The following is a 14,203-nucleotide window of genomic DNA, read 5'->3' as shown; positions in this document are numbered from 1 at the left end:
TTCCAAGGGGGTTGCTACGCGATGCGAGCAGAATCGGTCAGCTAGCGTTTTTCGGTGTCGATTACCGATACCGGGTGTCCGCCGACTGATAACAACGTACGAACGAACGTGTTCTACGACCACGGTGCGAGTGATACTGCGGACTCGCACTTGGGTCTCGAGAGAGCTACCAAGGGTGGAGCTACGAGTCATCGGGTTTAATTCTATCGCTGTTTCAGGAAACACTGTCCGATCGGTGACACGAACGTTTTAAACGGAAATCGAGAAGCGAGTAAGGGTAGTTGGAACGGAAACGACGACGTCTATCGGCCATTCAAATTGCCAAGCTTACGCGCGCAGCAGACAACGATTCGATATTGTCGAAGATATCGGGGCGAGTAAGACGCGGAGTCGTCGATTATGTCTGAATCCGTTGTCGGTGTGGACCGTACGAGGGTAACAGTATTACTATTGTAATAGTTGTTAGAAGTATTGGTATTATTGTAGTTATTAGAAGTATTACTATTATTGTAGTTGGTAAAAGTATTATTATTATTTTTCTGGTTATTAGAAGTATTACTATTATTGTAGTTGGTAGAAGTATTATTATTTTTATGGTTATTAGAAATATTACTATTATTGTAGTTGGCAGAAGTATTATTATTTTTATGGTTATTAGAAGTATTACTATTATTGTAGTTAGTAGAAGTATTATTATTATTTTTCTGGTTATTAGAAGTATTACTGTATAGTAGTTATTTCGTGTTTTACCATATAATAATTATTGTAAGTAATACTGTATGGTACTTATTTCAAGTTTACTATGTAGTAATTATTTTAACTATTATCGTATAATAGTTATTTTAATTATTACTGTATAATAATTATTTTAAATATTAGTATATAATAATTATTTTAACACTTGTTATATAATAGTTATTTTAATTATTATTGTATAATAGTTATTATAAGAATTGCTATTTAATAATTTCAGAACGGTTGTTCGTGTTGTACGTGAAGTAAGTACAGTGGGCAATCAAATTATTACGAAGATTTTGAAAATATTACTTGGTCGAGAATTGAACTTAAAGTGCCCTTAAAATAATACTTTCAATTTTTTGAAAATTGTATTCATATATTCGTAACAACATCTTACGACTATTTTGAAGATTTTCAATGGAAAATTTATTTATGAATATTTTATCGCACATATTTATCGAAATAAACATCAATTGATCGAGAGAGTTATACTTATATAGAATCGCGACCTAGAATTATAAGAAAATTGTGAAAAAAATATCAAAAGCAGCCAGAAACGTTTTCGAGCAATTATAGATGAGAATATACAAATACAAATATTAATATACAAAAAATATATACTAATATGTATATATTTTTTTTAATTGTGAAAGCTTTGAAGTAGTTGTGAGATGTTGCTACGAATTAAGTGTATTTTTCATTCTATTTTCAATCAAACTTCATACAAGTAGTAGTTCTAAAGTGTTCGTGGTAACGTATTTTTGGCATACTGTTGGTAATTTGGAATACCAAAGCGACTGAAAAGTTATTAATCTTAGTCAAGCCACAGCGCAAATAATAGAATAGAAACGAACTATTGTAACAGCGTGAATAATAAAGTAGAGACGAACGATTGTAAAGAGCAGATAATAAAGTAGAGACGAACGATTGTACAGAGCAAATAATAAAGTAGAAACGAACGATTGTAAAGGGCTAACAATTGCAACAGCACGAATAATAAAGTAGGAGCCAACGATCTGTCAACCAATGACATTTATAGAACGTTTCTGACATTTTAGACTCGACCTACAAATGACTAAGGAACGTCAATTTGTTTTGCAAAAGTTTTTCAGTAAGTATTCCATCGTGACGATCATGATTAAAGTATGTTACAATTTTTAAATAAATACTTAAATACAAACGACTAAGGAACGTCAATTTGTTTTGCAAAAGTTTTTCAGTAAGTATTCCATCGTGACGATCATGATTAAAGTATGTTACAATTTTTAAATAAATACTTAAATACAAATGACTAAGGAACGTCAATTTGTTTTGCAAAAGTTTTCCAGTAAGTATTCCATCGTGACGATCATGATTAAAGTATGTTACAATTTTTAAATAAATACTTAAATACAAATGACTAAGGAACGTAAATTTGTTTTGCAAAAGTTTTTCAGTAAGTATTCCATCGTGACGATCATGATTAAAGTATGTTACAATTTTTAAATAAATACTTAAATACAAATGACTAAGGAACGTCAATTTGTTTTGCAAAAGTTTTCCAGTAAGTATTCCATCGTGACGATCATGATTAAAGTATGTTACAATTTTTAAATAAATACTTTAATTCATTTATTTGATTTCATTTATTAGTTCCACGGTTTCGTTTCAATTTTCTGATCGTTTCGAAAACACGAAATACAACGTGAAACTTTTTTAGGTTAGAACGCCGCATTGCTAATTCGAAATACCGAAGATAAATGCAAGAAGGATGCACCTCTTCTGCAATGTGAATTACGAAGACAAAAGAGAAGAATGAACGCAGCGTTTCGTGTGCGAAACGTGGGTACCCTGTGAATATACTGATTACGATTCCGGAAGTTGCATCCGCGATTACTGCGGGTAAATTTTCAAACATGAAATTGATATTCACCCAAGATAATCGTATCCAAGCTGTGATGTTTGTTTCAGATTAGATCGTAAGAGAATATAATATAATTATTAAAAATTTCAAATCGTTACTTTGCGTTATTTTTCAACTGGACCAAAGTTTCGAACAGTTCTCGCCTTTCGTCAATACCGAGAATTTGAGATGCAAAAGTTTGTTAGTTTTCTTATGATATTGTACAGTATCATTTGTCCCCAATCCTAGCTGTAATTTTATTTTAAACTGATATTTCCAATAAGTTGCACTTCTACTGTTCGGAGCTAGAAAAAAGGCAATCGACCCTCGCTCGCTCCGCCTACTTATTGTTAAACGACACGACTAAAAATAAAGCGAACTATGCACGATAACGAACATATCATTAACACTGTAAAGGGTTGCTGGCGTAAATAAAGAAAACAATACTATAGATAGATACTCTGGTCAACAGTATAATTGAAATTGTGTATCATTGTACAGTGTAGAGATGAAAAGTTGGTAGACAAGTTTCATCGGTTATAATATAATCATTTTTCTAACATGACACTCTTGTCTAACATAATCGTAAAAAAAGTATTTATTTTTGTTTTCGAAATAAATGGAATGTACATAACCTCTAATTGCCAACTTTCCCACTCTGCACAGTACATACTATTCAGAGCTGGAAACAAAACGATTGTTCCTTGTTCGATTCGCCTACTTAAGCGACACCGCTAACTCCACGTTCTAATTAGATGTCGCACAGCGACAAAACCGTTCAACCAAGCGATGTTGATTGGTTCTACGACAATGCGAGATTTTTCACATACGCTCGATCGTCGAGTGTCATTTCTGACCGAGTTAACGATCAGTTTTCAAGCTATCTTTTTCAAAGTATTGCTCTCTCTCTTGATGGAAATAGTTACGTGAAATATACACGGTGATAAAAAAGAAGAATTCAAAACTTGTAGTACTCCTAAAGTGCCCAAAAACTTACATTACCAAACATAAAGAACGTCTAATCAACATAGATCCTACGATCGATCCTTTCAGCGTTAAAATTAATTTTCGTTAAAAAAAATATCCAATTTTATCCAATACAAATTACAACTTGTTTCTTTCTTAAGGCACAAGGGATGATCTATGGTCATGTCAGACAAAATTGGACAAAATTTGACCAATTGGACAAAATTCGACATCCTCTTTTATCTTTTCTTTCTTTCTTGTCAATGGATTGGATTAACGATTAACACCTGTTTGATTGTTACAGATGTCGCGTATACGATGCACAGAGCTAAGCCACACTGACCAATCGGAGCCACGCTCCTCAGCTAGGTCCACTCTCCAGCTCCGAACAGTACATTGTTAAGAATCTCACGATGGTTGTCTTGTACCAACTTACATTGATTAGCAGAGGCTGTTTCGTATCGCCTGGTTGGTCTAGGGGGTGGTCGTGGAGGAAGGGCAGGGGGTTGATGTGTCCTGGAAGCCGTCTCAACGCCGCCATCGCTCTCACCCTCTTGTCCTCTCTTGTTCCCACCGGTCTGCATCACGTGACATTGACATTTGCTCTTCGAAGGGGCCGACACCTGAACGTCGAAAGCGTTACTTTTGCAAAATGTTCAACGGTTACCGTGTGTACCTAAGGGACAACCGCTCGTGGAAAAATGGCCAATAAAACGACACGAAGCGACGCGTGCAAACGGTTGAATTATGTCGCCCTATTGTTGTCGCGACGCGTAAATTGCTCGGTGAACGATGTTCTCGGAGCAAACGCGGTGTGCGTTAACGCCGAGCGACACCGTTGTCAATTACAGACGCGTTTAGATTTCGTTGGAAATTAATTTCGCGGTGGCTCGAAACCCGAACTCGGCTTCTCGTATACCCCGTGGACCGAAATTACCACTACGAACGAAATCGTAGAAATTCAACGATTCGAATGAAACTACGAGAATGTAGAATAACAAAATTGCATTGGCTGCTTCGCGATCGAGACATGTACACTTGAAGATCAATTTGTTACGTGAGAGTTTAATCGTGCGTGTATGTAAAAATATACACATTACGTATTATTTCGTGGTAATAACGGGGTTTAGGAGGATTCTACGATTCGAAATGAGACTAAATTGTGCAATACAAAAATTGCATCGGAGTCTTCGTTTTCGAGTAAAATGCATTTGAATATCGATCTTGTATGCGGGTATTTAATTTTGTACGAAAACACTATGGGCAAAAATTCGTGGTACGAACGGGGCTAGGGGGATTCTACGATTCGAAATGAGGCTAAATTGTGCAATACAAAAATTGCATCGGAGTCTTCGTTTTCGAGTAAAATGCATTTGAATATCGATCTTGTATCCGGGTATTTAATTTTGTACGAAAACGCTACAGAATTCATGGTACAAACGGGGTTGGGGAGATTCTATGGTTCGAAATGAGGTTAAATTGTGCAATACAAAAATTGCATCAGAGCCTTCGTTTTCGAGTAAAATGCATTTGAATATCGATCTTGTATCCGGGTATTTAATTTTGTATGAAAACGCTACAAAATTCATGGTACAAACGGGGTTGGGGAGATTTTATGGTTCGAAATAAAGCGAGAATATGCAATAAAAAAATTACATCAGAGTCTTCGTTTTCGAGAAAAATGTATTCGAAAATCAGACGTTTAATTTAACTTCTTGACACTCGCTTGCGGTAAACGCCTATAGGCGTTCAGTGAGTATGTATACTTGATGCGCGAGAAGATTTTCCGCACGGAGAGTACGTTTGTGCGTTGAATCCATAATCAAAGGGTGTAAAATGTCTTCCAAATGCATTTATTCGCTTGTATCCAGAAGGGAAACAAGTAGAGTAATTGGTACCACAAATTATGGCGTTTTTAAAACTCATTTACGTTGCTAATTTAAATTAAGTTATCTATACCATTGACACTCGACACGTGTCGTTAACAATACTACTTTTTTCAAATCACAAATATACATATGTACACCCTCGTCTATAAATATCAGAACGTACTATATATTTCGTAACAAAAAGAGTGAAAACCTTTTCGAGAAAAATATGATCCATACAATAGGAGTCATATTTGCAACAATACTACACTTTTTATATTATTTTCAAGGATTCAAACCATGGTCTAATACTCGCAAACAAAATCAAAATTTTTTCCCATCGCAAAACTGACACAACTCCTTAATATTTTCTTCAAATAGATCCATGCACTATAGTAACCTATCCCTCCTACGATGTAAACTAAAAAAGGAAGAAATACTTTTTCGAGTATATCGATAAGTTCGTAACAATATCGGATCAATAGTCAAGAAACGTTTGAATACTTCCATGAACGTAACTCTCCATGTGCGGATTATTCCCCGCACCAGAAACCGCGGGCGGAATATTCCGCTCCTCGAATGCAAATAGGTCAATAGGTGAGTATCAATGGCAAACACAGTGCTCGACATACTCTTCCGTAGAAAACAATCGCAGTAGCCGTCCACGATGAAATCCGTGAGGCTGTTCATTGATCGTGTGCGTCACTTCGACATCCGAGTTAATTTTCCTCGGAAACGTAACCTCCGATGCAATTTCATTGTCTCTGGTCCACACCTGGTCTACCACTGAACCTCTGACTCTCCCCAGGTAACGCGTATTCCCACGTTTGCGGATGAGAAATACCTGAATCGAGTCCACTCCGATGAGGGACGAGTTTTTGGTATCGGTGTTCTGCGGATGTTGATGCCCGTGACCGTGAATGTGCCCGTGATGATGATTGTGATGCTCGAGGCTCGACGGAGCCCTGTCCCTTTGCCGTGTATCGGGATGACCGGTGTGAAGCGAATGGACCTGCTGCAAATGATGATGATGGTCGTGTACGTGATCCAAACGACTGTGGGTTCTGGTGTTGGCGTTCGACGACGAGGACTCGCACGATATCCCGGAGCTGACGTGGTGATGGTTCACGCTGGAGTGTCCGGTTAGGCTACCGGATGAGCTACCGTGATGGTGGCCGGCTAACGGGGTGGTCGATAGGCTGCTGTTGGCGTTCACAACGTGCCGATGAACCGCCGGTGAACCACCGTGGTTCAACATACTCGAGTTCGAGGAAGCGGCGCTCATCGCGCTGGATGTGCCGTGGTGATCGCTGTTGAACCCCGAATTGGTCGGATAGTGAGCAGTCAGACCGGTAGCTGCACCGAGACGATGATGATTGGTCGGTGACGTTGTTCTGTGCCCAATCGCTGTGGACGCGGAGATCGGGTTCGGATGGTGATGAGCGCTGGTATTACTGGTGGTTGCCTGACCACCGTGACCTGTCATCGATGTCGAACCGGACCCGGTCAACGGTCCGGTGTTTCCGTGAACGTGGCCCGTCAGACCTGGCGCCAGGTTACCATGATGATGTCCCGTCATAGCCTGCGCACCGTGGGGATGGTGCACGGTCGCCGGACCGTGATGATGGGTCACGTTCGCGGGCTTCGCGTTACCGTGGTGATGATGGGTGTGCTGGCGTTGGTGTTGCTGGAACCCCATCAGTCCGTCACCGACGTCCAAATTCGTCCCGGCGCGGAAATTGTCCGCGTGTTTGTGCACGTGGGCGTGGGTGTCGCCGTGGAAATGCCCGTGGACATTGCGTTCCGGCGAGGTCGGCTCGTGATGGTGCTGATAGGGGTTCAACGCTTGCTGAATATTCTTCAGTTTCTCTTTGCCGGAAGGTGCCGACTGTTTCTGCGACAATCCACCGTGATCGTCCAGCTGCTTGTCCAGATCCTTCGCGGACGCTTCCAGCAACACCGAGCCGCTCGGCTCCAACAAAGGACTCGGGCTTGAAGTTAAGCTGTGCTGGTTATCCGGCAGGCTACCGGATTCCTGAACTCTCCGGGCGGCCTCGAACGCCAAGTTTCGCGATAGGTCCAAGTTCCTCGGGCTGCACGAGAGATTGTGACCGTGTCGCGAGGCGAGAATCGCCCCTTGACCGTCCAACGATGGTCTCTGATTCGACGTAGCGGACGAGGACAGACCGACGGGCTGGTGCTCCATGATATCGACGTTCCGCGTGTTCTCCAAATTGATCTGTTGGCTCTCCTGATGAGACAGCGGACTTTCGAGTCTTCGTATCGGCTCGAAAGCGCTCTGAAGCGCCTCCAGACCCCTGGGTAGTTCTTGGCTGTTGGAAATTCTTGTGCTGCCCACGCCACGCTCCGCACCCCTCTGCGCTCTCATGGAATCCATGCTACTCATCGCGGAGCACTGGCAAGGGTGTTGCGGACTTTCCGGAACGTCCAGATCGGTGGTCAATTGCGGCTGGGACATCTTCGTGCCTGAAAAACACCAGACATCGATCCGTTACGATCAACACAACTTACAATTTGCGATACTTTTTTTTTAGGTCTCTTGGTGTTAGAGTATCCCGGTTTTTTGTTACTCTTTCGCGTAGGCTCTCAGAACCCGAACGCAGCGGTATCCTATCGCGAAACGGTCAGTGTCAGCGTAACAGGAACCCCGTACGATGTGATAGAAACGACAACTCTGTCCGTGGAAGCATCGACTGCAAAGACACCCAAGAAACGGACTCCCTTTGTCGTTGTGATCAATAGAACGCTCGTTTGACGAAGTAACGAATCTTCCAATTACCACGTCGAACGCGTCAGGGGTGGCCAGTATCGCGGAACAGGGGACGAGGGTAACTGCGGACACCGCATCCGGAACGGACGCGGAAATACGGGAAACTTTCGCGGCCTATTAGCGCCTTCCGTCGTTAAAACTTCTCCGAATAGCTCTCGGGGAACTTATATAAATATTCTTGGCGAGCGTTAGACGATTCAACGGAAGAATCGCGGGGAGTGGCTTTCACCGTTCGGTATTGTGTTTATTTGGAAGAATTCCATCGCCTCCTGCTCCTACTTCTTCCCCGTAACTAACTCCAAAAAGTGTCGTCTTGTTAAGAAATTCTTCACGGATCGCGAATAATAAGCACCGCGTCGCGAAACTATTGTTGAGTTTCTTTATCGCAACGACCGGTGGGATATTCGAGCGATGACGATCGCCCGTTTGCGGAGGACGCGTTCGGGGCGCTTGTTGCGTCATTCGCGGGGATTGAGGCTCCAGTTTGAACTCTTTCGAGGGTACGGACGAGAACAGGGAACGGGGAGGAATTTTTTTTAGAGAACGAGAACGTACTTGCACGTGACCGAACAATACCTCGGGCTCGAGAATTCTTCGACAATCGAAAATAAGTTTTCCGTTTCGGTTTCTTACGATCGTGAGGAAATTTTTGTTTCGTTTCTCGAACGGTTGAATTGAGTGTTTTTAGCGTCGAATTTGGGACAATTGAACGTATTTTTGTGTTCTTAACAACTGGAAATATGTTTTTGTTTTGAATTTTTAACTAGTGAATTGAGTAACTTTTGATTTTGTATTTTGAACAACTAAAAGTTTTCTATTTAGAATTTTTAACAATTGAAAATAAGTTTCTGTTTCGAATTTTGAAGAATTGAATTAGTAAGTTTTGGTTTTAAATTTTGAACAATTGGATCGAGTGACTTTTGGTTTTGAATGTTGAACAACTAAAAGTTTTCTATTTAGAATTTTTAACAATTGAAAATAAGTTTCTGTTTCGAATTTTGAACAATTTAATTACTAAGTTTTGGTTTTAAATTTTGAACAATTGAATTGTGTAATTTTTGGTTTTGAACGTTGAACAACTAAAAGTTTTCTAGTTTGAATTCTTAACAATCAAAAATAAGTTTCTGTTTCGAATTTTGAACAATTGAATTAGGAAGTTTTGGTTTTAAATTTCGAACAATTGAATTGTGTAATTTTTGGTTTTGAATTTTTAACAATTAAATCGCGTCAGTTTTTATATTGGATTTGTAACAATTGAAAGTAAGTTTTTGTTTGTCATAGTATTCATCCCATTACGCCAATGAAGTTTCAAAGTTCTGAGTTTTTATTTGCAATATATATATCAAGATTATGTAACTCTAATTGTTTATATACTTAAAATTATGGAATAACCATAGCTAATATTTAACACACATCGCGAGGGATCCATTTTCAAGAAAAATGCATTAAAAAACAGAGGTTCTTCCCTCGTGAGGCAACACTATGCGACTTGCAGCATGCCACATGTCGTCCAGTGTGCGCCTGTTTTTGATACGCGACTTGTAGCATGCCACATGTCGTCCAATCCCACAACTTTGACGTCACATGGAAAAATTGTCACCCTATGTCTTTCGTCAATGTTTGTATAATAGTATTCGTCAAAATCAATTTTACCGATGCACACAACGAGTTTTTGGAAACAATAATAATCTTCTCTGGTAAAAATATTCAAAATCTCTACTCATTCACAATTTTCTGTGATAAATATTCAAAATCTCTCTCATTCGTGAAAAGTTCATGAATAAATCTCTCTATCATCGATAACCAATTTATCGAAATATTCTTTTCGAAATTCTTGACTCAATAATTCTCTTCTTTGTCATTTTGGTGCTCTGATACTAAATAGTAACTACTGGTGACAGTTATCCTTTCCTTATGTATCTTTTCAGGACCAAGAGGTATGCGTCATTCCAGCATGCGACATGTCACATTGAACATTGCCTCAACAGCATTGTGCTTTGTTGGGTGCGTCATTGTCCCGTGCGTCATTGCAGTGTACTATTTACACATTGCCTAAATTTTTACGAACGAGCAACTGTTCGCTGTAAGACAGTATATTTGTCTTTGTTCTCAATTGTTTTCAATTTTCAAATTAGTTGAGAAAAAATGTATTAAAAAAGTAGTTAGGCAACGTAATGTTCCAATTTGGAACGATTTTTAGGTTAGGTTGCTTCTGAAATAATGAAACGAAGATACGTGATAAGCTCAAAATGGCGGTAATTGGGACATTTACTTTAGTGGTCCGTACTAAATAAACTTTTAAGTGTGGTTAATGTCGTCAACGATTCTATAGAGTGAAAAATACATCAACAAACTATCTTTAGGTTAAGTAACTTCTAAAATAAGTATTTTAATTGTTCGAAGAAGTATTTAGTATTTCTCTTTTCCACGTTACCGTTTGAATAAGTGTTGAGGACATCTTTAAATATGAGAGTCGAAGTGAAAAGTAGAAATATTCAATAGTTGATGTATTTGTTATAGCATTGTTAACGTAACGTTACTTAAAAGTGTAGATACATTAGATATATGTGTAGATATATTGTAATTTATCTGTATATGTATTAAAAGTATAAAAATGGGAGTCGACGTGAAAAGTAGAAATATTCGATAGTTGATGTATTTGTTATTTCATAGAATTGTTAACGTAACGTTACCTAAAACTGTAGATACATTAGATATATGTGTAGATATATTGTAATTTATTTGTATATGTATTAAAAGTATAAAAATGGGAGTCGACGTGAAAAGTGGAAATATTCGATAGTTGATGTATTTGTTATTTTATAGTATCGTTAACGTAACGTTACCTAAAAGTGTAGATACATTAAATATATGTGTAGATGTGTCAATGTACTGTAGATTTATTAGAGTTCGTTCTTTGGAAGCTTTCTGGAGAAAATTTTCGAGCGTCGGTCACCAGTGACCACCACCATAGCGTAGACGCGTTAACGGTAGAAACTCGCATTATCTTCTTATCGGCCATTATCTAGGATTACGAGCCGTGGGCCCGTTTACGGCTACTTTAACCGGGGAATCTGCTCAGCCTAATGGCGACTTCGCGTTTCTAACCGCGATATCGATCGCATCTACCGTCACCTTTGACACTCGGATGACGGGTCAATTCTGACCCGAGCGTAAGTTCGCACCGTGTTCTACGTTTCTGCTTGTTTCTATGAATCACGACACGGATAATAATCGACAAGAGGGATACAAAACGAGATATATGTTGATATGTGTTTGTAATTCCGCTTTGTTGCTTCGCTGTGCGCGTCCATCGTCGCGCGAAACTTCATTGGCGTAATTATCTTCATTGTCTACCAACGATGTGCGTATTTATCATTCGTTAGAAGGAGCTTTTGTTCTTGAGAAACGTCGCTTCGAAGTTTATCGTAAATACGGGCAATGTTGGACATGAACACTGTGGTCATAACATTGTATGTATAGTATATTTTTTACAGGAGAGTTACTCGGAGAGTTTCATGCAATTGGGATGGTACGTATTGTAAAAAACGTTATATATAACCGTTGAACATTGTAACGTTAATTATTGTATATACAACGATTAAAGAAACTTATTTTCTTCGTCCTATACCTAATTTTTGTGTCTCCTTTCATTGAAGATATCTTCTCTTGTCTCAAATTTATTAACGTTGTAATGTCAAGTATTGTATATATAACTATTGAACATTATAAGGTTTATTATTGTATATACAACGCACTCGTTGCAGCGACAAAGAAAATAAGTTTCTTTAATTATTACATTTACAATAATTAACATTGTAACGTTCACTCGTTGCAACGAGAAAGAAAATAAGTTTCTCTAATCATTACATTTACAATAATTAACATTATAACGTTCACTCGTATATACAGTAATAAACGTTACAAATGTTCAATGATTATATATACAATACTCAACGTTACACCGTTGATAAGTTCCAGACAAGAGAAGATATCTTCACCGAAAGGAGACACAAGAATGAGGTCTAGAACGAAGAAAATAAGTTTGTTTAATTATTGTACGTACAACGATTAACCAAACTTATTTCTTCGTTTTCTGTCTCGTGTTCGTCTCCATTCGCCGAAGATACGAGAGAACGAGACATTCTTCGTTCTCGAAGCAACTATTAAGTATACGTTCTCGGTCCGTTGAATAAATGTGTCAGTCGTTGTGCGTACCAGCCGTGGTACCGCGTTAACACTAAACGTACCAAGCGGGGTCAAATGACCCCTTTGAAAATTTACTTTAAATTCGTACATTTATTGTTATTTCTGTCGGTCATTTGACTTTCTGTAAATTCTTATATCATCCGATTATTCAATTTCCCACTTTCCGTTTTTCTCGTAGCTTATTTTTTAGCGACAAAAATTCTTTACCTACCTTACGTACCACGGGGGGTCATTTGACCCCGTACGAAGTTTACGTATTTTTTAGCAGTTTTCCAACTGGAATCTTAGTTCTAAATTCATACTTAGAACGCGATGAAACCAGCCTGACGTCAATACCACTCAGCGAATTTGTTGCGATGAAATTAGTCGAAGCTTTCACCAACTGTAGAAGAAATATTACAACCGAGAATTTTTTTACGACTTCATCTTTGGCTGCAAAATTATTGGCGAAAAGGACAACGTTAGTGGGAAGAATGCGTGCGAACAGGAGGGAATTGCCCGCACTTGCAAAAACAACGAAAGATAATTCGAAACTTCTTTCAACAATGACGTACAAATCGAATGACTGTACGCTAACGATTTATAAATCAAAACCAAGAAAAAAAAGTAGCGATATCGAGTACCAAACGTAAAACCGTAAAAATCAAGAACAATAGAAAGAAGACATCCGAAACGATCAGTTACTATAATAAAACCAAATTTGGCGTCGATATAGTTGACCAAACGGCGCGAAAGTATAGCGTCAAATCGAAGTGCAATAGATGGCCTGTACAGGTATTTTTCAATATTTTCTATCTGGCTAGAATCAATTCGTGGATACTCTATCAGGAAACAACTGGGTTGGAGCTATCGAGGCAATCTTTCCTGTTACAATTAGCAGACGAGCTTGTTACAGAGTACCTCGAATTTTGCGAAGAAGAAAAGGAAAATCAACGAGAAGGAGTATCAAGCAGCTCCAATAATAATTCTCAATCCAGGAAAAAATGTCAAATAAGATTGCGCGCGGGCGATAAAACAACACAAACTTGCATAATTTGTAAAAAAATTTGTTCGCGGGAAATGTACGAAGGAGAAACCCATCCTATGTAAAAAATGTAATTGGTCGATTGTTTTGTTTATAACGATAAAAATATGTGTTTCATTTTATACGAAATCGGAAACGATGTTGCAAATGATTTCCTTTAATAAATAAAGAATTTCTTACGAAAAATCTACGTTTATTTCATAAGGGGTCAAATGACCCCCTATGGTAAGATTAGGTATAGAAAAATGCCGGTACGTTTAGTGTTAAAGAGGGATCGCGGTTGTTCGGGTATCCTCGCATCTAGTTACGGGCGAACGATTGGTCCGAAGTGGTCCTCGCGAGTACCGCGACGACGGACACTCCGCACCGGTGGACTCGCATTCCTCGTATCTCGTTATACGAGCCGCGCAAAGGCCTCCCGAAGGCCACGGTCAAGTTCGATGCCGATGGCGTACGCTCGGGACGCACGGTTCACTTTTTCTGTCGTTCGACGATCTCCCCCGATCGAGGTAACCACGTAGGATACGCGACTACCGACCACTCGCGGCACGTGGATTTAATTTCGTTCGCGCGGAACGCGAGCCGACCGATATCCGGGCACCCTACTACCACGACACGCGTGTGTACTTCGCACAGCCGCGGTACACATCGCAGGAAAAAATTCACGCGGTTGTTTAACGCGCCCCGATCGTAAAACCGACGTAACCGAGATGTTTACTATCGCC

General features: G+C 39.3%; 1 protein-coding gene and 1 long non-coding RNA gene across 3 annotated transcripts in view; one reads left to right on the top strand and one right to left on the bottom strand.

The window, feature by feature from the left end:
* Positions 1–3,051, top strand: part of LOC143153079 (uncharacterized) — an 80,407-nt gene extending 77,356 nt beyond the window's left edge. The window contains exons 3-6 of one of the 2 annotated variants that reach the window (XR_012993711.1): positions 219–435; positions 974–1,849; positions 2,438–2,559; positions 2,689–3,051. This is a non-coding gene — a long non-coding RNA (uncharacterized LOC143153079). Of the gene's footprint in view, positions 1–218; positions 436–973; positions 1,850–2,437; positions 2,620–2,688 lie in introns of both variants that reach the window. The other variant, XR_012993710.1, reaches the window with a different exon arrangement.
* A 900-nt stretch (positions 3,052–3,951) lies between these two features.
* Positions 3,952–8,707, bottom strand: LOC143153042 (uncharacterized). Its single transcript, XM_076323790.1, has 4 exons — positions 8,512–8,707; positions 8,149–8,307; positions 6,299–7,941; positions 3,952–4,209 (listed from the first exon to the last, which is right to left on the bottom strand). Exons 1-4 carry the CDS (start codon positions 8,705–8,707, stop codon positions 3,952–3,954), a joined length of 2,256 nt encoding a protein of 751 aa, XP_076179905.1.
* Positions 8,708–14,203: the final 5,496 nt, after the last annotated feature.

Source organism: Ptiloglossa arizonensis, chromosome 12 (assembly GCF_051014685.1).
Source record: "Ptiloglossa arizonensis isolate GNS036 chromosome 12, iyPtiAriz1_principal, whole genome shotgun sequence".
Classification (NCBI taxonomy): domain Eukaryota; kingdom Metazoa; phylum Arthropoda; class Insecta; order Hymenoptera; family Colletidae; genus Ptiloglossa; species Ptiloglossa arizonensis.
Note: the sequence above shows the minus strand (reverse complement) of the source record. Positions and strands in the feature narration are given on the sequence as shown.

Coding starts and splice junctions, on each gene's coding strand:
- LOC143153042 (XM_076323790.1), bottom strand. CDS start 8,707: ATGACGCAACAAGCGCCCCGAACGCGTCCTCCGCAAACGGGCGATCGT. Junction 8,308..8,511: donor GGAAGAAGTAGGAGCAGGAG/GCGATGGAATTC, acceptor CGGTGTCCGCAG/TTACCCTCGTCCCCTGTTCC. Junction 4,210..6,298: donor TCGGAGTGGACTCGATTCAG/GTATTTCTCATC, acceptor TTCGACGTTCAG/GTGTCGGCCCCTTCGAAGAG.